This window comes from Neophocaena asiaeorientalis, unplaced genomic scaffold (genome assembly GCF_003031525.2).
Source record: "Neophocaena asiaeorientalis asiaeorientalis breed wild unplaced genomic scaffold, Neophocaena_asiaeorientalis_V1.1 scaffold501, whole genome shotgun sequence".
NCBI classification, from domain to species: Eukaryota; Metazoa; Chordata; class Mammalia; order Artiodactyla; family Phocoenidae; genus Neophocaena; species Neophocaena asiaeorientalis.
In genome coordinates this window covers 1,133,568-1,155,094 of record NW_020172678.1, presented here as the reverse complement: position 1 = coordinate 1,155,094, position 21,527 = coordinate 1,133,568, and the positions used below count along the sequence as shown (strand labels likewise).

The 21,527-nt window shown below is 39.0% G+C and overlaps 1 protein-coding gene across 6 annotated transcripts in view; it reads left to right on the top strand.

Moving 5' to 3' along the window:
• ASCC1 (activating signal cointegrator 1 complex subunit 1) overlaps positions 1 to 21,527 on the top strand; it is a 92,907-nt gene that overhangs the window by 29,880 nt on the left and 41,500 nt on the right. For all 6 annotated transcript variants that reach the window (XM_024739773.1, XM_024739772.1, XM_024739770.1 and 3 more), the window contains exons 6-7: positions 6,209 to 6,345; positions 13,181 to 13,300. In XM_024739773.1, coding sequence (XP_024595541.1) covers positions 6,209 to 6,345; positions 13,181 to 13,300 — 257 coding nt within the window. The remainder of the gene's footprint in view (positions 1 to 6,208; positions 6,346 to 13,180; positions 13,301 to 21,527) is intronic.

The following is a 21,527-nucleotide window of genomic DNA, read 5'->3' as shown; positions in this document are numbered from 1 at the left end:
TCCAGTTGCCCTAGTATCATTTATTAACAAAAATCATATTTGCCTCAGTGGTTTGAGATAACAGCTTTGCCATCCACAAAGATTTCTGTGTGTACATGGTGTTTTTAACATTATATGTTGAAAGACCTTTGGGAAGTCATCAAATACAAAAGGTCAAATAAGAGTTGATCAGAGGTCAAGTAAACTATTCCATGAGAATAGCTCTCAGCAGGTTGAGTTATAGGTGAAGACTTGTTTCAGGATTGCTAAGATGCTCTTAAAAAGAAAAGGCATACAGATTTTTTTTTTTTTTTTTTGCGGTACGTGGGCCTCTCATTGTTGTGGCCTCTCCTGTTGCGGAGCACAGGCTCCGGACGTGCAGGCTCAGCGGCCATGGCTCACGGGCCCAGCCACTCCGTGGCATGTGGGATCTTCCTGGACCGGGGCATGAACCCGCGTCCCCTGCATTGGCAGGCGGACTCTCAACAACCACGCCACCAGGGAAGCCCGGCATACACATTTTTATATTTAACAGCTTTATTGAGGTACAGTTTACATACCAAAAAACCCACCCATTTCAAGTGTACAGTTCAATCATTTTTAGTAAATTTACGGAGTTGTGCAATCATAACCATAATCTAATTCTATTTCTAGAACATTCCTGTCACTCCAGAAATGTCCCTTATGCCTATTTGCAGTCCCAGCCCTAACCCCAGGCAACCATCTGGCTTTCAGTCTCTACAGATGTGCCTCTTCTGAATATTTCACATAAGTGGAATCGTATAATATGTAGTTTTTGCATCTGGCTTCTTTTACTTAGTTATTGTTTTTGTAGTTTATTCATATTATTACATGTGTATGTTGCCTAGTAGTATTTCGTTGTATGACTGTACTAAATTTTGTTTATCCCTTCACCAGTTGATAGATATTTGGATTACTTCCACTTTTTGGTTCTTATAAATAATACTGCTGTGACATTCACTTACAAGTTTTTATGTGGACCTGCATCTTCATTTCTCTTGAGTAGAGTCCTAGGAATGAAACGTCTGGGTTGTACTGAAAATTCACGTTTAACTTTTTGAGGAACTGCCAAACTGTTTTCCAGAGGGGCTGCACTATTTTCCATTCCTCCCAGCAATGTATTCAGCAGTTCAGTTTCTCCATATCCTCACCAGTGCTTGTTATTGTCTGTCTTTTTGATTACAGTCATTCTAGTGAGCATGAAGTGATGTCTCATTTTGGTGTTGATTTGCATTTCCTAAAACACTAATGATGTTCAACACCTTTTCATATGTTTATTAGCCAGTAGTATATCTTCTTTGGTGAAATGTCTATTCAGATACTCTGCTCATTTTTAAATTGGATTGTGTATCATTTTATTATTGAATTTTTAAAAATTTAAAAATGTTTATATTTATCAGATATATGATCTGCAAATATTTTTCTCCCAAATAATTTTTTCTCTGTGGCTTGTCTTCTCACTTTCCTAATGTATCTTTTGAAGCACAAGTTTTTAACTTTGATCAAGTTCAGTTAATCCTTTTTTTCTTCTTTATGGGTTATGCTTATGCTTTTGATGCTCGTATCTCAGAAAAGACAATGATTAAAACTACTTTTCATGGAATTATGATATTTGCCTTATTTTCAGGACTAGTCTGGTGATCAGACTATTGTGTGAGTTTTGTTGAAATGTATAATGCCTTGCCTCTGGGTGATGGCCTCATTGTTCCAGAGTCCTTTGGGCAACTATTACTAGAGAGGCAGAGTAATATTGATCAAAAGTGTAGGCTTTGGGGCCTGACTACCTGGGTTTGAATTTTAACTTCATCCCTTCCTAACAGTGTTACTTTGGGAAAGTGGCTTTATTTCTCTGTGCCTCAGTTTCCTCATCTGTAAAATGGGGATAATACTATTGGGTTGGCCAAAAAGTTCATTTGTTTTTTTCCGTAAGATCTTACGGAAAAACTTTTTGGCCAGCCCAGTACTTTGCTCGTAGGGTGTTTGTGTATATAAAGTTCATAAGAAATGCCTGGGGCAGAGTAAGCCTCAAGAAATATTAGCTCTTATTATTAGGGGAGCAATTCTCAACTGTAGTTTGGGGTGAGGTTGTGCATATTGGAATCATTTGTGGGGCTTTGCATGCCTTTCTAAAGAGACAGATTCCTCCATGGGTTACAGCAGCTGGGATGTTTAGTATTGCGCTTAGCCTTCCTTGACACATTTAAAGTTGATTGTTCCTTAAAATCACTTTCATTAAATGAGGCAGTTTGGGTTGATGTGTAGAATTATAAAACTCTTCATCAGATGTAAAAATAGCTCAAGCTCCATTAACACTTAGAAAATGAATAATCTATTAATTCCTCTTGCCAAGGCAAAAATCAGGCAGTCTTAGGCAAACCAAGAGCAGAATATAAGCTATCTGCATTTGATAAATACATTTTTCTGCTTTTGGGGTGGTTTATTAGTCCAGGGATCAGATTATGGGATAAGAACTTGTAATTCAGAGATAGAAGAATTCCTGCTTTGCTCCTGTTGGAGGATAAGATTCACAACTTTTTTTTTCTTGTCTTCATTTGCAAAATGAGTTTAATGAAATTTGAGACCTAATTATCTTCAAAAGGGATTCATGATCTGATATGGGACTACTATCAGAATATATAACGAATCCTTATAACTCAACAATAAAAAGACAGAAAATGGGCAAAGGATTTAAATAGACATTTCTCCAAAGGGGATGTACGAATGTCCAACAGGGACATGAAAAGATGTTCAGCATCATTGGTCAATAGTGAGAAGCAAATCAAAACCACAATGTGATACCACTTTACACCTACTAGGATGACTATAGTAAAATTTAAAAAGGAAAATATTAAGTGTTGGTGAAAGTGTAGAGAAATAGGAACCCTTGTACATTGCTGCTTGGAATGTAAAATGGTTCAGTTTCTGTGGAAAACAGTTTGGTGGTTCCTCAGTAAGTTAAACATAGAGTCATCATAGGACCCAGCAATTCCACGCCTTAGTATATATCCAAAAGAGTTGAAAACATGTCAACATGGATGTTGACACAGATGTTTTTTAAAGCTGCATTATTAATAATAGCCAAAAGATGGAATCAATCCAAATGACCATCAAGGGATAAATGGCTAAACAAACTGTGTTATATGCATACAGTGGAATATTATTGAGCCGTGAAAAAGGATGAAGTACTGATATATGCTGCAACTTGAATGAAGTTTGAAAACATGCTAAGTGAAAGAAGCCAGACACAAAGGTCATATATGGTATGATTCCTTTCATTTGCCATATCCATTATAGGCAAATCCGAAGAGACAGAAAGCAAACTAGAGGTTACCAGAAGATGAGCAATGGGAAATAGGGAGTGATTATTTAATAAGTATGAAGTGTTTTTATGGGGTGCTGAAAAAGTTTTCAAACTAAAGAGAGATGGTGGTTTTACAAAATTGTGAATACACTAAATACCATTAAATTTTGTACACTCTAAAATGGTTAATTGTGGGGCTTCTCTGGTGGCGCAGTGGTTGAGAGTCCGCCTGCCGATGCAGGGGACACGGGTTCGTGCCCCGGTCCGGGAAGATCCCACATGCCGCGGAGCGGCTGGGCCCGTGAGCCATGGCCACTGAGCCTGCGCGTCTGGAGCCTGTGGGCTCTGCAACGGGAGAGGCCACAACAGTGAGAGGCCCGCGTACAGAAAAAAAAAAAAAAAAAAAAAATTAAAATGGTTAATTGTGTGCTAAGTGAATTTCTTGTCAGTTTAAAAGTGGGGGAGACAAGTTTTAAAGTGCAAGGAATGATTATGCTAGAAAAGGATGACCATATTTGATGTGGCTACTCCAGTGTCTGGATATCTCTCCAAATTCATTTTTCACTCACCTTTGCTTGGGACAGTTTATTCTTTTTTTAATAAGTTAGTTTCTTTCTTTCTCTCTCTCTTTCTTTCTTTCTCTTTCTCTTTTTCTCTCTCTATCTTTCTCTTTCTGCATTGCTGCATGCGGGCTTTGTCTAGTTGTGGCGAGAGGGGGCTACTCTTCATTGAGGTGCTCTGGCTTCTCATTGTGGTGGCTTCTCATTGCGGAGCACAGGTTCTAGGCGTGCGGGCTCTAGAGGGCAAGCTAAGTAGTTGTGGTACACGGGCTTAGTTGCTCCGTGGCATGTGGGATCTTCCTGGACCAGGGCTTGAACCCGTGTCCCCTGCATTGGCAGGCGGATTCTCAACCACTGCGCTACCAGGGAAGCCTGGGGCAGTTTGTTCTTACACAAAATATTTTACCTGAAAATACTGCAGTGTCTGCTAAGATAGAAACTTTTTTATAAAGAGTATACTACCTTTGGGGAAGCCCATAAGAGGCCCAGTTGCTCTGGAACTAATAAAGCTGATGAGGAACAAAAGCTATTCTTAGAACCTGTAATTAGGTAGCATTCTGTTTTTCCTGGGCATAACATTTTATCAGGCTACCAGTTCATTTTTTAAAAAAATATTTCTTGAAGTGAAATTCGCCTAACATAAAATTAACCATTTTAAAATGAATGATTCAGTGGCCTTTTGTGCATTAGCAGTGTTGTGTAAGTACCAACTCTCTATCATTCCACATGTTTTCATCACCCCAAAGGAGAATCCCATACCCATGAAGCACATCCTTGCCAGCACTTGTTTTCCACTTTTTTGATTATAGGCAGCCTGATCGGTGTGAAATGGTACCTCATTGTGGCTTTGATTTGCATTTCTTTTAATGACTGAAGAAGTTGAACATCGTCATGTGCCTGTTGGCCATTTGTATTTCTTCTTTGGAGAAATATCTACTCAAGTCCTTTTTCTTTTTCTCTTTTAAAAACAATTAATTAATTAATTTTTGGCTGCGTTGGGTCTTCGTTGATGGGTCTATGTTGCTGCATGCAAGCTTTCTCTAGCTGTGGCGAGCGGAGTCTTCTCTTCGTTGTGTGTGGGCTTCTCATTGTGGTAGCTTCTCTTGTTTCGGAGCTCGGGCTCTAGGTGTGCAGGCTTCAGTAGTTGCGGCATGTGGGCTCAGTAGTTGTGGCTCGCGGGCTCTAGAGCACAGGCTCAATAGTTGTGGCGCATGGGCTTAGTTGCTCTGTGGCATGTGGGATCTTCCCGGACCAGGGCTCGAACCCGTGTCCCCTGCATTGGCAGGTGGATTCTTAACCACTGCGCCACCAGAGAAGTCCCTTTTTCTTTCTTTAAATCGAGCTATCTTTTAGTTGTTGAGCTTTGTACGTGCTCTTTATATATTATGGATACAATATGACCCTTGTCAGATGTATGGTTTGCAAATATTTCTCCCATTCTGTAGGTTGTCTTTTTCACTTTATTTTTTGTTTTAACTTTTTACTTTCTATTGGAGTATAGTTGATTAACAGTGTTGTGATGGTGTCTTTTTCACTTTCTTGGTAGTCCTTTGATACACAAAAGTTTTAAAGTTTGAAGTCTAATCTGATTTTTCTTTTGTTACCATACTATTGGTGTCATATCTAAGAATCCATTGCCAAATCCAAGGTCATCGAGATTTTCCTCTCTTTTTCTTCTAAGAATTTTATGATTTTATGGTTTTAACTCTTATATCATTGATCCATTTTGACATAGGTTTTGTATATAGTATATGGTATGGGTTCACATCATTCTCTTGCATGTAGATATTCAGTTGTCCCAAAATCATTTGTTGAAGAGACTCTTCTTTCCCCATTAAATTGTCCTGGCAGCCTGGTTGAAAATCAGTTGGTCATGGATGTGTGGGTTTATTTCTCTGCACTCAATTCTGTTCCTGTAAGGAACGGCACCAAGAAACGGGGGAGAGCTTAAACAAGCTTTATTTGGGAACGCTCCCGCGCTAGGTTCACTGGTCCAAGAGAAAGGGGCCAGAGAAGTCGCGCCTGGGCGAGGGTTTGGGCAGAATTTATAGGGGAAGAAGGGAAAGGGGTGTGGTGAATCCGGGAGGGCGCAGGGTATTCCTTATTTGGTGGTCTTTTCGTTTATTGTGGGGGACCGTTAGTCCCGCCCCTCGAAAGGCGGGAAGGCTGGGCCGGGTGGAAAGTCCCCAGGTCATTTCCTGGAACTGGGTGGTCCGGAAAGTCTCCAGGTCAGTTTCAACCTGTGAGTCTGATTGCGTTCCCCTGCCTCGGGCCATTTGGCCTTACAGTTCCTACCATGTACTTTTGTATGGGCTGAGTTTCTTGTTTTTTCTCCCTTTGATAATAGGATCACGGGGTTGATAGCACCATTTTCCAGAATCCTAAAAAGCTTCACCTAACTATTGGGATGTTGGTGCTTTTGAGTGATCAAGAGATCCAGCAGACATGTGAGATGCTACAGCAGTGTAAAGAGGAATTCATTGAGTGAGTAATCCACAGGAGTGGGGAAGGGTGGTCACCCTGTACTGGCTTCTTTCTGGTATCACAGACTTGTTTTTGGACTAGGGAGCTGAGTGACATGGCAACAAAATTTGTTGACTCACCCATTTGTAACACTTAACATTGGATTATTGTCTAAAAGGTTTAAAATGGATTTAAAGCATATATTTACAGATTTGTGTGGAAAGGCTCTACCTTAAATTTTACCAGTTCAGTTGGCAAATTTTGTTCTTTAACAAGGACATCCCATTCTTTTCTCAAAAAGGAAATTCTCTTCATTATCTATAGAAGAGTGTAGGCTACTGTATTAGTTTTCTGTGCTGCTGTAACACATTATTACAACCTTGGTGGCTTAAAACAGCGCAAATTTATAATCTTACAGTTCTGTGGGGCAGAAATCTGATAGGGGTTTCACTGGGCTAAAATCAAGTTACTGGCAGGGTTGTGTTGCTTTTTGGAGGCTCTAGGGAAGAATCTACTTCCTTGTCTTTAAAGTCCTGATTTAGAGGCCACCCACAGTACTTGGCTAGTAGCCTCCTTCCTCCATCTTCAAAACTAACAATGTTGCATCTGTTTGACCCTCAATCTGTTACATCTCTCTCTCTGGCCACAGCAGGGACAGGTTCTCTGCTTCTAAGGATGTGTGTGATTTAATTGAGCCCACCCAGATAATCCAGAGTAATCTCCCCACCTTAAACTCTTTGGCCTTAATCACATCTGCAAAACCTTGTTTGCCATGTAAAGTAGTATATTTACAAATTCCAAAGAGTAGAACATGGGCATCTTTGGAGGGCCGTTATTGTGCTTACCATAGTAACTCAAGCATTATAACATGATTCCATAGGAGAGTCTTCACTGTATTTCAGAAATGCAGTCTTTAATTTTCTTTTCTTTAATAAAGGTAGTTTTGTTTGAGTCAGTAAGGATACCAAAAACTGTCCAAGCAGTCGGTTTTGGCTCAGGGAAAACATTGCTGTTCTGACGGCAGAGTTGTTATTCTTTTTACTGTAAGATTTTGATTTGCATATACATCTGACCTAACAGCTCTGTTTCAAAGGATCATCTCTTCTGAGCCCCCCTTCCTTTGTTCCTTTTACTTAAGATTGAAGCAAACCAAGAGGAACTTGAAAATTAACTGACTTGAATAGTTTTATTTTTATTCAATTGTAAAATACAGGTCCTATACTATTCTGACATGGCCTTGTAGAAGTGGGTTACCTGGTTCATTGGGTAAAACAAGGTAAAAGGATTTAAATTTTTTCTCAAGGTATGTTGTATATGAAACTGTAATACAAAGACTTATTTGTGGGCCAGTTCTCTTTTTTCCATTAATTGTTTTGAAGACAAAATATTTTTCTTGAGCAAAATCATAAGCTGATCGTGTTTGCAGCTGCCTGTTCTTTCTGAATTTCAAACAGCAAAGAATACTTCTTTGTCTTGTTCTTTGCATAGTGATGGGCAACTATTTTCTCTCTATCTGACCTAAAATTCAAAATAATTTGGTGTTTGTAATTAGATATTTACAGTTTTCCTTGCATAAAATAAAATTTTATGCTTTACCTTACAAAGCAGAGCAATTTTACCTTGTTTAAAAATCACTTCTGATACTTTAACTTCCCAGATTACTTTTTGCTAAACAAAACTGAAAGCAGCTGCATTTTTTGGCTGCCATTAGGATAATCCTGCTAACAAAAAAATTAAAGGCGGATAAAATATTTGTTCAGAGAGGTATTTGGTTTTTTACCTTATGAAAATCAGGTCACAGGATTTTAATCACTGAAGCCTTATCCTGAGCTATGTGAGGATTTAGTTGAGTTCCTCCCTTTTATGTCTCTTGGTGTCTTTTGTGACTAAATGCCAAATCTGAACCCTTTAAGCGTGTCAGAGTTGGTGTGCATAGGGAATGAAGAGCAGCCTTAATAGTTCCTAAGAATTTTTGACATGACAGGATGAAAACAGTAATTGTAGTTTTTCAAATTTAGCAAAGCTTTTGAAATAGGACACGTTACCCTGCCAAAAATCTGCAGTGCAGGCAAAAATTTTTTAAAGTTGCTCTTTTCAAAAAGCTGGAAAGGTTTAAAACCAGCAAGTATAGCAGGCCTCCCCAGCCTTCTTCTCTCACCTTCCCTCTGTTATACACACTTGTTTTAAAAGTATATAGTGCAAAATTAATCTACCTGATTGGCTAGGGGGGTGAGAATCAGAATTGGTTGTTTGTATTGTCCAGAAATGCCCTGTTTTCCTAAAAGGAAGAAAAGTCTCCTAAAAAAAAAAAAAAAAAAGATACTTATAATAAAGCCCTGGTGTAAAATGTATCACCTAACTTCTTTTTCTTTCTTATTCCTTTTTTTTTTTACATCTTTATTGGAGTATAATTGCTTTACAGTGGTGTGCTAGTTTCTGCTTTATAACAAAGTGAATCAGTTATACATATACATATGTTCCCATATCTTTTCCCTCTCCCTCCCACCCCTTCTTCCTTATTCTTGATCTTCGATCTCAGTCTTTGTACTTGGTATGCTTAGAAAAAAAATGTCAATAAATAATTGCATTTCTAACCTGAACCTTTTATGATGTAAAGATCGCAAATTAAAATATAAAGGTGGAAAACATTGGAAATGAATAGTCTACTATAACATGCTGTAGCTTAATTTAATGGCTTTTTAAATTGAGGTATTAAATGTGGCTATATTGGCGTTTAATTAAAATTGTGGTGATACATAGATATTTTAAAGAAATGGGTAGTTGAATGTTCGTTTTAAATTTGGGGGTGGTATTTGAGTTTAAGGTATATCACCTGACCAGAAATAGAACTTTCATTTCAATTCTTAGGCTAAAGGCTCACGTAGCTGTGTAGATTTCAAATGAATTATTCACGATGTTCAGTACATGCTGAAACACTAAATGTGTCCCTTGTGACTTTTCTTTGTGATATGTCGAACACAAACAGTGCCATGTCTCTGAGTATATAGTCTGACAAATGTGCAGCTCTTCTTTAGCTCCCGTTAACACTCTACTCATACCTAAGTGTTCCCAGTAGGCCTGAAGTAAAACCAAATAAGAAGTTAAAAAGGGACAAGAATGAGGAGAGGAGAAGAGGAAAAATACCCACAGATAAATGTCCCTAATTATTGCCTCACATGTCTCTCCATTGAAGAGTGTGCTCAGTGGTATCCAAGGTGGAATAGTTTGGTCACCAAGACAAAGAGCATTTATCAAGCAAACCGTTGGATTCTCTCCCGCTCTTTAATTCTCCCTCTTGATAAATCCTAGGGATAGGTTGAAAGAGTTTGTTTCTACTTGTAAGGCAGACTTTGAATCTGTTCATTGTTTTGTTTTTGGTGCCGCATCTAATTCCAGTGGTTTGAGGTAGTTTAGAGTGAGGACATATATACAAAAGAAATGTTAAAGTCAGACAGATTAGAAACCATAAAGATGGAATGGGAAGAAAATTCTGTCTAAACCGAGGTGAGATAATAATTGTACTAGAACTTTAACATTTAGTGGTGTTTTCAAGCATCAGTATACTTGAACTATGGGAATTCTTGGCAGTCCAGTGGTTAGGACTTGGCGCTTTCACTGCCGGGGCCCTAGGTTTGATCCCTGGTGGGGGAACTAAGATCCCGCAAGCCGTGCAGTGTGGCCCAAACACACACGCACATATATATATTTATATACTTGAACTAAATTCCAGAAAGGAAAACACCAATTATTATAATTCTTATCTGATAAAAAGGAACATAATTTTTCAGGAGAGAATCCTTTTCTGGTTCTCAACCCAAGAAAAAGTTGTATAAATCTTAACATAAAGAACCCAGGTGATGATGAGCTGTGTCTTCAACAGGAGTTTGGCAGAAGATATAAAAACATTGTTCACGTTGCTCTTTCTTGTATTGACCCCTGGAAATTGAGAGTGTAACATTAAATATAACCCAGTAAAAACATTTTAGTGGGAAACTAAACCAGTGGTATGGTGCTTTCTGGTGATCTAACTATGCAAGGTTAGAGCTGAAAAAACATAGAAGAATGTACACTTAGTATTAAATTTTTTTTCCCCAAAAGTTTTGTTGACTGCCCTTTGATAGGATTTAATGGCAGTCTTTCATATTGAATTCTTTGACTATAACTAGAAATGGAGATACACTGTATTGGCTGGCTATCTATCTATCTATTTTATTTATTTCTGCATTGGGTCTTCGTTGCTGCGCGCAGGCTTTCTTTAGTTGCGGCAAACGGGGGCTGTTTTTGGTTGCGGTGCACGGGCTTCTCATTGCGGTGGCTTCTCTTGTTGCAGAGCACAGACTCTAGGCGCACGGGCTTCAGTAGTTGTGGCACATGGGCTCAGTAGTTGTGGCACATGGGCTTAGTTGCTCCGCGGCATGTGAGATCTTCCTGGAACGGCTCGAACCCATGTCGCCTGTATTGGCAGGCAGATTCTTAACCACTGCGCCACCAAGGAAGTTTGTATTGTTGATTGAAGCTAAAGACTTCAATCAGATAATAATTCAGAGCTTGACTTGTGTTTTGGAATATCCCACTTATTGGAGGTGGTTATAGGGATACTTATGATCAGGGTCATAATTTTTCTCATTAAAGTACCTGTCTAAAATAGTTGAGTTATTTAGTTTCTTAAAAAATTCTGGTCTTGTGCAGTAATAACGGCCTTGGTGTTTTAAGGGAATCTTTTTTTTTTTTTTTTTTTTGGCAGTACGTGGCCCTCTTACTGTTGTGGCCTCTCCCATTGTGGAGCACAGGCTCCGGACAGGCAGGCTCAGCGGCCATGGCTTACAGGCCCAGCCACTCTGCAGCAAATGGGATCTTCCCGGACCGGGGCATGAACCCGTGTGCCCTGCATTGGCAGGTGGACTCTCAACCAGTGCACCACCAGGGAAGCCCTTAAGGGAATCTTTTACCATTAGGATTCCTAGGTTATAAAAGGATCTCCCTGGGCCTCAATTAAATATCAAGAAAACTTTTTTGTTTTGCCTTATTTGGAATTATTTTTTGATTAATCCTAACAGTCTGTTGTCTTTGAGCCAGTACCACATTTTATTCAATGACAATATAGGCGTGTGTCCACATTCTCAAAATTGTTCAGGACATCTTCTCCCTTTATAGTGGTACATCCAATCAATGTTTATCAGAGATTTATGGAGTACCCATTTTATATAAGGCACTGTCCCAGGTGCTGGGGATATAGGAGTAGAAAAGATGAATAGGTTCCCTGGCCTCATGGGGCTTGGAGAAGGCTGTTTGGTGAGCTGATTTTTAGCTGGGTTTCATGTTGTCACAGCAAAGCCTTTACTAGTTGAAGCATAAGTCTGTTTAAGAGGACTGGGAAGAAAGCAGGATGGTGGGTTTTACTTAACATAAAAGAAATACATGTTAACTTTAGAAGAGCTAAAAATTGCAGATAAACAGGAATTCCCTGGCTGTCCAATCGTTAGGACTCCACGCTTTCACCGCCAAGAGCACAGTTTCGGTCCCTTGTCGGGGAATTAAGATCCCGCAAGGCGAGCAGTGCGTCCAAAAAAAAAAATTGCAGATAAACAAGATATAACTTGTAATATTACCTAAAGATAATTACTATTAACATTTTGGGGCATGTACTCCCACGCTTTTTGGTTTGCATATATGTATTTTTTTTCCTTTGAGGTGTAATTTACTTACAGTAAAATGCACAGAGGTTAAGTGTAGTTGATGAATTTTGATAAATGTGTACACCCATGTAACTTCACCCAAATCAAAATGTAGAACATTGCCATCACCCTAGGAAATTCCTTCATGCTCTTTTCCAGTAAATTCACTTCTCCCAAAAGTAACTGCTGTTCTGATTTCTGTTACCACAAATTAAATGTGCTTGTTCTCTAATGTCATATAAATAGAATCATTCAGTATATATACTTCTGCGTTTGGCTTCTTTTGCATATATTTTTTTATTTTAACTTTTTAATGAATAATACATTTACATGGTTCAAAAATTTTAAAGTACAAAGGATATGCAGTGAAGAGTTTCCTGCCTACTCTTACCCCACCAAGCACCCTGATCTCCTCTCTGAAGGCAACAGATTTTAGCAGTTTCTTTGTATTATATCCTTTCAGAGATTTTATGTATGTACAAGCATATAAATATGTATATATATTAAATTTTTTATCCCCATCTTTTGCACGAATAATGGAATTGATTCAATATTTCATCAGGAGTTGCAAAATGGTGATATTCTAATTCCATCATTACCTCTACATCTATCAGTTGGAATTCTTCTGAAAGAACTTTCCTTTATTGGCTGTGGTTGGATATGTACCTGAATTTATAATTATTTCCTTGGGTTTGGCTCCTAGAAATTGAATTGCTTGGGCAAAGTTTTTCTATTCTTGAAGGCTTTTTATAAGTATTGCCAAATTGCTCTTAGAAATGGGATAGCAGTTTGCACCTTCACTGTTGTTATATGAGTGAAATACTGTCTGCAATTTGTAGAAATAATAAGGTAAAACCGGAGAGATGGGCAATGTAGTAAATGTCTTCATCAATCAGAACTGTCATCACTTGGCCTTTTCTGAGACATTTCTTAGACATGCTAATAAACTGGTATTGGGATAAATATAGTGTGACTTTGGAAAAACTTGTGGTTCTAGTTTGTGTTCATTAAACATGTATCTATTTTGAAATTAGAAGGACGGTTAAATCATGTTGGTTAGAAAAAACCCTCAACAACTTCATTTTTGTAATATTTGACTATGTATATTAACCATGTTTCAAAATATAATAGCCCTCTTAACTTAAACAGTTATAAAAAATCTAATGTGTTTTCCTTTGCAGTGACATTTCTGGGGGCAAACCCCTGGAAGTAGAGATAGCAGGGATAGAATACATGAATGATGATCCTGGCATGGTGGATGTTCTTTACGCCAAAGTCCATATGAAAGATGGCTCCAACAGGTATGTTTCTGGAATACTTCTTTGTTTTAATTGTGAGGTGCCTAGAAGAATCCCTGGAAGTTCAGGTAGTTTTGATTCCTTTTCTTTGAGGTCTTATTATTGTAAGGAGTGTGTAAATTCTTTCTTTTTCTGAAATAGTAAGTTAATATCTTGCAAGAGGAATTTGTTGTAGGAAAAAGTATCAGACTTTTAGTTTGATAATTATTGAATTACTTGGATGGTAGATATTGATAGTAGCAATCTAGTTTTTAATGGAACTCAGTGCCTCCTTCATGGTTTCCAGGATAATAGGAGGCAGGAAGGATGGCATATTAGGATGGCAGTTTCAAAAGTGACATAATGCAGATCTAGTGAATACCAGGGCAAAATAGGGATGATAACTATACAAACTTCATAGGATTATTAAAATTAAACTAATATACATAAAATGCTTAGATCAGTGCTTGGCACATACTGACATCATCAAAACATACATTGAAAATGTTTGCTATTTTTAATTTTTGTTACTACCACACCTCGATCCCTACTTGGAATTCTCAGTCTGCAACCCAGGCTATTTTTGAGGCTCGCCTAGGCATCCAGAGCCCTTTGCCATATTAGTACCATTTATTAGTCTGTGCAAGGCCTTTGGTGAGCAGAGGAGCGCAACTTGAATTGGAAGTTTGTTTTTGTGTGGTCTTTTCATTAGGGAAGGATAGAACAGAACTCACACTGAACAAAAAACCCTCTAGGGAAAATCTGTGTCTCTAGGCAGGCCCCCAAATTGATTTGCTTTCCTAGAGGATCTCTTGGAAGGTTTCTCTTATCTCAATTTGAATTGATGATCTCAGTTATCTTCTATCTCAATTCCAATGGAAGTGAATTTTGAGTGTAAGGGAGGAAAAAAAAGATATAGAATCAGTTTTTGTGTGTGTGATGTATGTCAATTACATCTCAATAAAACTAGAGAAAAAAAGTGTCTTAATATCATTACTGGGAATTCCCTGGTGGTCCAGTGGTTAGGACTCCGCACTTTCACTGCCATGGGCCCAGGTTCAATCCCTGGTCGAGGAACTAAGATCCTGCAAGCCCTTTGGTGCAGCCTAAAAAACAAACAAAAAAAAACACCAAGTTTTGTAAAGTCCCCTCCCCAAATCGCAGTGTCTAAGGGACTTGTACACCTCTTGTTTAATTCAATATTAAAACTATTTGAATGCCTCCTTTGTGCAAGGTATTTTGAAAGACTATGTAAATTGATACAGAAATGAGTAAGACATGGCCCAGTTTTTAAGACACATTCAGTCATTTGTGTTTCTTTATGTGAAGAGACACTGCTCAATGCAGAGGCATGGAGGAGAGGCCATGTTATAACAAAAACACGGTCAACTTTCTTTGTATGATTTCATATATTTTAGATGAAAGATTCCCTTAAAATGCTTGACTGTGAAGTGCCTGACCTTTAAAAGAATGGAACCACTTAGATCAAATTTTTCCTCTGGAAACAGAGCTGGGACAGTGTAGCTACACTTATTGATAGATCCTTGGATTTTGTAAAACCTGACTGTGTAGGGAATTTGCATTCAAATTACTTAGTAGTCAGCTGTTGCTAAGACTTAAGCATTGAACACAGTGGCTATTCTGTTCTGTTTCTTACTGTCACAGGCCTCCACCCTTGCCACTTCAGAAGAATAGCTTCCTCACATTATACTGAGAACATGAAGCCCAGTCAACTTCCTTCCTTTTTCCCTCACAGTCTACCTGTTTTCATCACACCCACTCCACTCAATTTCACTTTCTTTCTGAAGAATTGCATACATTAACTCTGATGAGGCTAATCCCTTTACTTATTCTGGGACCCCATTCCTTCTTATCTCCTCAAAGACCTGACACCATCAATTATTCCACCTTGCAGGGCATTTCCAGTCCCCTTTTCCCTCAGGCATTTTTCAAATGTCCAGGATGTGAGATGCAGTAGACCCTAGGGCTTCTTTCTTATGGAGGAGGCAGATGTTGGTAACTAGAATACACTAGGTTGAGGACTGTGATTGAGATTCTAGTGGTACATAAATGAGCAGCAAAACTGCCCATGTGTGGGCAAATTTTGTAAAGGAAGGCTTCAGAAAGCAGGTTTCTTTACTGAATAAGGAGATTGCAGGCTGAGGGAGTAGCATGCTAGGAAAAGGGAATAAATACTAAGTACAGATCTAGACGCAGTGTTATATGCCATGTAAAAGGAATGTTGATTTTCATTGGTCATTTGTTTATTCAACAAAACTTTATTAAATGCCCACTGTGTGCCAGACACTGTGCTAGCTGTGAATATAGAATGGTCAGTAAAGGGACTTCCCTGGTGGTCCAGTGGTTAAGACTCTGCGCTTCTACTGCAGGGGGCTTGGGTTCGATCCCTGGTTGGGGAACTAAGATTCCACATGCCTCTCCGCAGGGCCAAAGGAAAAAAAAGCAAGAATGGTCAGTAAAGCCAGACACAGTTATTGCCCCCATGTAATTTACAGACTAATGGAGAAAACAGATGTTAACAACACGTAAATATATCATTGCAAAGTGTGATAAAGGTGAAGCAGGGGGAAAATGGTGCTCTTTTAAAGACAGAAAATATGGCAGTTTAGACTGTGGGAGGGCAGAGTAAGGAAAGCCTCTTGGAGGAATTGAAACTGAATTGAGGTCTGGAGGGGTGGGATTTTTCAGGCAAAGGGGTGGTGGGAAATTCTAGGCAAAAAAAAATTCAGAGCAAAAGCCCTGTGGCAGGAAAAAGACTAGCAAATTCCACATATGGATGAGACATAATGAAGGAGAGGTCGGGTCACATGAGATGTCCATGTGAAGAGATTAGAGGGGCTTGGATTGAGGCAGTAGCAAAGATAAGAGAAAAAAGAATAAATACAAGCAGAATAAATAAAAAGAAATCCATATCAAGATAAATCAGGATGGAAGTGCAGAACACTGAAGATAAAGAATTTAAAAGAAGTCACCTACAAAGGATTGACAGTTATCCAGACAGTGGGCTTCTCAATATCAACAACAGAAGCCAAAAGACAGTGGACTGTTTTCTAGAGAAAATAACTGTCAAGCTGGAATTGTTTACCCAGAAAAAAAAAATCTTTAAAGAACAAAAGTGAAATAACTTTTTTGTGTCCAAATGCTGTCTTTCCTTCTTGTTATCCTTCTTTTTCTCAAATAGACTCTAAGATTCTTGGAGGCAGGGGGTTTGTCTTATTTACTATAGAGTATTATGTGATAAAAACAGATTACAGAACAATTTGTAAATATACATTTACTTTTTTCCCCTCAAAAGTGGGAAGAGAGAGCAAGAGAGAAACAAACCAGTTAGTCTGAATATATAATCATCTTATCAGTGGTTATTTTTGGATAATAAGTAATTTTTTTCTTTTAGCTTATCTGTAAGATTTTTTTAAAAATAAAAACAATGTTCGTAAAGCAGGCACATGTTACAGTTGTTCAGATACAGTTGATATACTTTGTCACATGAAGGTCAGTAGTAATCAGTATGTACGTGTAAGTGGTAGAATTATGGTTTGACCTAGCTGTGTTTGACTGTAAAGCCTATGCTCATAGTGGGGCAAAAAAAGGAGATTAAGAATAATTAGAGACGGACCACTCTTGAGAAGTTTGGTGAAAGGAAGATGAGAGAGATGTAGTTAGAGTCTACAACTGTGCAGCTCAACATCACTGTACCATCTTCCAGTTAGCCATCTTCCTTTCATAGCTGAGCTTCTTCTTTATATATTGTTTTCTCTCATAAAATTAAAGCCTTCCAGATGGGTAAAGTGAAAATTAAATGGCTCCCTTTCCCCCTGCTCTGACTCTCCCTGTGTTCCTCCCCAATAGATTGTAAGCAGAGCAAATACTGCTGAGAGTCACTGTCCGTGCGTATTGTTTTATACAAACTGGATCACATTATTCATATTGTTCTATAGTTTGTTCTTTTCATAAAACATAACCTAGACATTACTTTTATGTCAGTGTCTATAGATCCTATGATCTACTACTACATCAGCCTTTCTAAGCCATAGCTTATATACAGTAGGACTTCCCCTTGCTTAAAAATCTCCCATCATTTCACATCATCCTTTGAATTAGTTCATATTCCTCAGTCTAGCAGTCAGTATCTTCCAGGATGAAACCAACTTAATATTTCAACTTGATCTTCTACTTATCTTGGACTTGCCCCAAGCCCTAGCCCGCTTCACTGCTTGATGATCCTTTGTGTCTTTGTTAATGTTGTTTCTTGTGACTAAAATTTCTTTCATGTTACTCCTCATCTCTTTTTGTCCAAGTGCTGTTATTCCTTCTTGCTATCTTTCCTTCTTTTTTCTCAAGTAGACTTTAAGATTCTTGGGGGCAGGGAGTGTCTTATTCAGCATTGTATATCCAGTGGCTTTTATAATTCATGACTCATAGTCGATGTTCAGTGAATGTTTGTTTACTTAAGTCATTTATTTTTTCAGCTGATTTACAAAGATGAATTGAGTACAGTTAGCTTCCTGTCCTAAGCCCATCCTCCTGGTAACCTATTCTGGTCTCAACCCAGCGGTAACGTCTTCCACATTTAAATTACCAAAGCACCTTGTATTGCTTGTGTCATTACCAAAGTCCTCTTTATAGTTATTTTAATAGATTGTAAGCTCCTTAATGACAAGAGCTATGTTTGCTTAGTTTTTAATTCTTTTAGTGACTAGCATGGTGCCTGTATACAGTAAGAACTCAAGAAATGTTAATTGGATAGAGCTGAATTAAATTTGGGGAAAAAAAAACAAAGAAAAATCTGGAATTTGCACTTTCTAGGGAGTCAGTGATCATTCTGCAGTACAACTCCACATCCATAAAGATGGCTCTGGAATGCTTGAGCTTTGTAGCACGTACAGGCCTTTAAACTAAGAGCTCAGATTCAAGGCATTAATAATTGGCTTCTGTTTTCAAACACAAAGCACTATCTAAATGATAAAGCTGCTTAAGAGTAACTTATTATTTTTCTCATAGCAACCCTATATTATTTTTAATTCACTTAAGAGGATGCAAAGGTATAGAGAAGCTTTGTGACTCATTCATAGTCAACCAGGGAAGGATCAGTGAAGTAAGAATTCAAAGACTATAATGTTAGAAATATACTGACATATTGTCAAATGTAGTATCCATGACAGCAGCCTGAAATTTAGTGATTGTTTCTAAGCACCCTTAAGTTGTCTTAATAGAACCCCAAAGATTTGTCATTTATGAATTCATGCATACATACCTGCAACAGCTATTCATTGAGCACTGATGATATGTCAATTAGGTATTAACTTGGGTGCCAGGGTAAGGTGGTGAATAACATGAAGAGCTGGCTTCGTGGAAGTGCACAATAAATTGATAGCAGAGCAGAACTGGCTGCCAGGAGACTTAGATTCCCATCCCTCTGCCCTGACTGAGCAACTCAGCCTGTCTGTGCTTCGTTTCCTCTTGTGTAAAGTGAGCAGGTTAGACTAGAACATTTTAAAGGACTTTAATCTCTTCAGAGTTCTGAGGGAGAAATCTTAATTTGCCAGAAAGACAAAGCTGGAAACTGGACTCTTTCATTTAGTCAATTTAATTTCCTTCCTCTAGTATTACATGCTCCCTGTTTCTCTACAGCTGAGCTCCCTGTCCACTTCTTTTTCTTACTTTTATTTATTTATTTTTGGCTGTGTTGGGTCTTTGTTGCTGTGTGCGGGCTTTCTCTAGTTGCAGCGAGCAGGGGCCACTCTTTGTTGTGGTGCGTGGGCTTCTCATTGCCGTGGCTTCTCTTGTTGCAGAGCATGGGCTCTAGGTGCACGGGCTTCAGTAGTTGTGGCTCATGGGCTCTAGAGTGCAGGCTCAGTAGTTGTGGCTCACGGGCTTAGTTGCTCTGCAGCATGTGGGATCTTCCCGGATGAGGGATCGAACCTGTGTCCCCTGCATTGGCAGGCGGATTCTTAACCACTGCGCCACCAGGGAAGTCTGCACTTCTTTTTCTTTAATAGGAGAGAGGCATCATTCTATTGTGATTTGAAATTGAGGTGCATTTTGCAGTGCTTGGTTATGTTTAGACCTATGTTGTAATATTTTAAAATATTTTAAACTTTATGAGATGGTGTTAATCAGAAACTTTAGACCCAATAATGTAGGTCTTGGCTTGGAGATCCACATGCACAATTAAGTAAGTTAAACTGCAAAATCAGAGTTACGTGCATTGTGAATGTATTTTATTTTCCCCTTAGGAATGTAGGAACAAAGTCATTTTCTTGAATCAGTCCTCTTTCTCCATCCTTACTAATATCTTATTGGTTAGCCCTTCTCATTGCTGGTTTAAATACTTGAGAAAAATATTTTATGTCATGGGAAAATATTCAGGGTATATTAAGTGAAATAAGCAGGTTATACAAAATGGGCCCAGCCACTCCACAGCATATGGGATCTTACCGGACCGGGGCACGAACCCGTGTCCCCTGCATCGGCAGGTGGACTCTCAACCACTGCACCACAAGGGAAGCCCAATATTCTGTCTTTAAAATTGATGTTTATCTATCTGTAGTAAAAGACTTAAAAATTATTTAACCCAAAATTAAGTGCTTATCTATGGATGGTAAGGTTGTTTTCCTTTTTGTCGTTTTCTGCATTTTCCATTTTTTCTATAACAAACATGTATTATTTTTGTAATCAGAAAAAAAGTTAACTATGCAAGGAAGCACAGCATCTCTCTTAACTGGCTTCCAAGCCTTTAGTTTTCCCCTGCATATCTTGCTTCTTACAACCCCGTCTTGCTTTCTTAGGTCTACCAAATAAGACTACAGCCCTGCCTGACACACAGGAGGCTTCACAATCTGGCTTCAGCCTGCCTCCACTTCATTGCTGCCCTTCCCTCTCCACAGAATTTTTCATGAACCTGGAGTGCGGTGTATTCTTTGATATTCACTCTTTCAGTTGTTCAGGACAAAAATTCTTTTAGAATCACTTTCAACTCCTGACTGCAGTATATTAGCAAAGCCACCGCCCTCCTCACCACCTCCACTGCTGCCATGCCCACCAGCTTGGGTGTTGTGACAGCCTCTCAGCTGCCTTCCTGCTTCCGTTCTTGCCTCTACCACTGTGTGTCCTCCACACGGCAGCCAGAGTTTTCCTTTTAAAATGTCAGTTGGATCGTGTCATTCTTCTGCTGAAAACTCTCCAGAAGCTCGCCACCTCACTCAGTAGAAGACAAAGTTATTACAGGGGCCTAAGAACCTTATGTAAGCCCCTGTGACCTGGTCCTCCCTCCTCTCCCGCCTCATCAACTCTCCCCACAGTTTCATTCCATACACTGGCTTCTTACTGTTCCTCCGTCATGCCACAAGCAGGCTGCCTCAGATGACTGTATTTGCTGTTCCCTTTCTCTGGAATGCCATTCCCTTAGGTCTCTGCTCAAGTGTCACTTTATCAGGGAAGCCTTACCTGATCACCATGTCTAAAATAGTACACTTACTCTCAATCCCTTTCTCCTCCCTCTCTTCCATTTTGTTTCCTTCATGGTGCTTAGCACCACCTGATGTCGTATATGTATATTTGTTTGCTATCTGTCTCCTTCCACCAGAATGTAAGCTGCTCAAGAGCAGGGACGTGTTCTGCTCATCTTTTGTATGATTTCCATTCCCACACCAGCCCTTCCTGTCTCCTTTGAGATCTTGTTCTGTTGATCCCCTCTGTTTCCTAAGGTTTCATCTTCCTTCTCTGCTGGATAGTTTCTTGTTGTCAGTAAGCATTTTCAACTCTTTCTCTTCATTGAAAATAAACACAAACAACCTGCCTTCAATTCTATACCTAATTACCGAGGCAATTAGTTTCTTCCCTTCCTTGCAAGTTTCTTGAGTTTATGTGCGTGTATCCCCTTCCCGTCTGTCTGGCCTCTCCCTTGTCCTCTTCAATAAGGCTTCCCTTCGCCAGTGTGCCAGCGAAACTGCTCTGGCAAAGACCTCTAATAATGTTCTGATTGTAAGAAATAAGTAAGCATTTTTTGCTCCTTTTCGTACTTTACTTTTTATAGCATTGTACTATACTGATTATTCCTCTTTTCGCACCCCTTGTAATTCTCTTTTCAGCCTTCCTGAAGTCTTCCTTTTCTTGTTCCTCATCCTTATCGATTGTCCTTACTGGTTCCTTCTCTGCCCCTTACATACGAGTGTCCCATAAAGGCTCCGTCCTTAGCTCTCTTCTTGCTTGCTCTGATTTCCCCTCACCT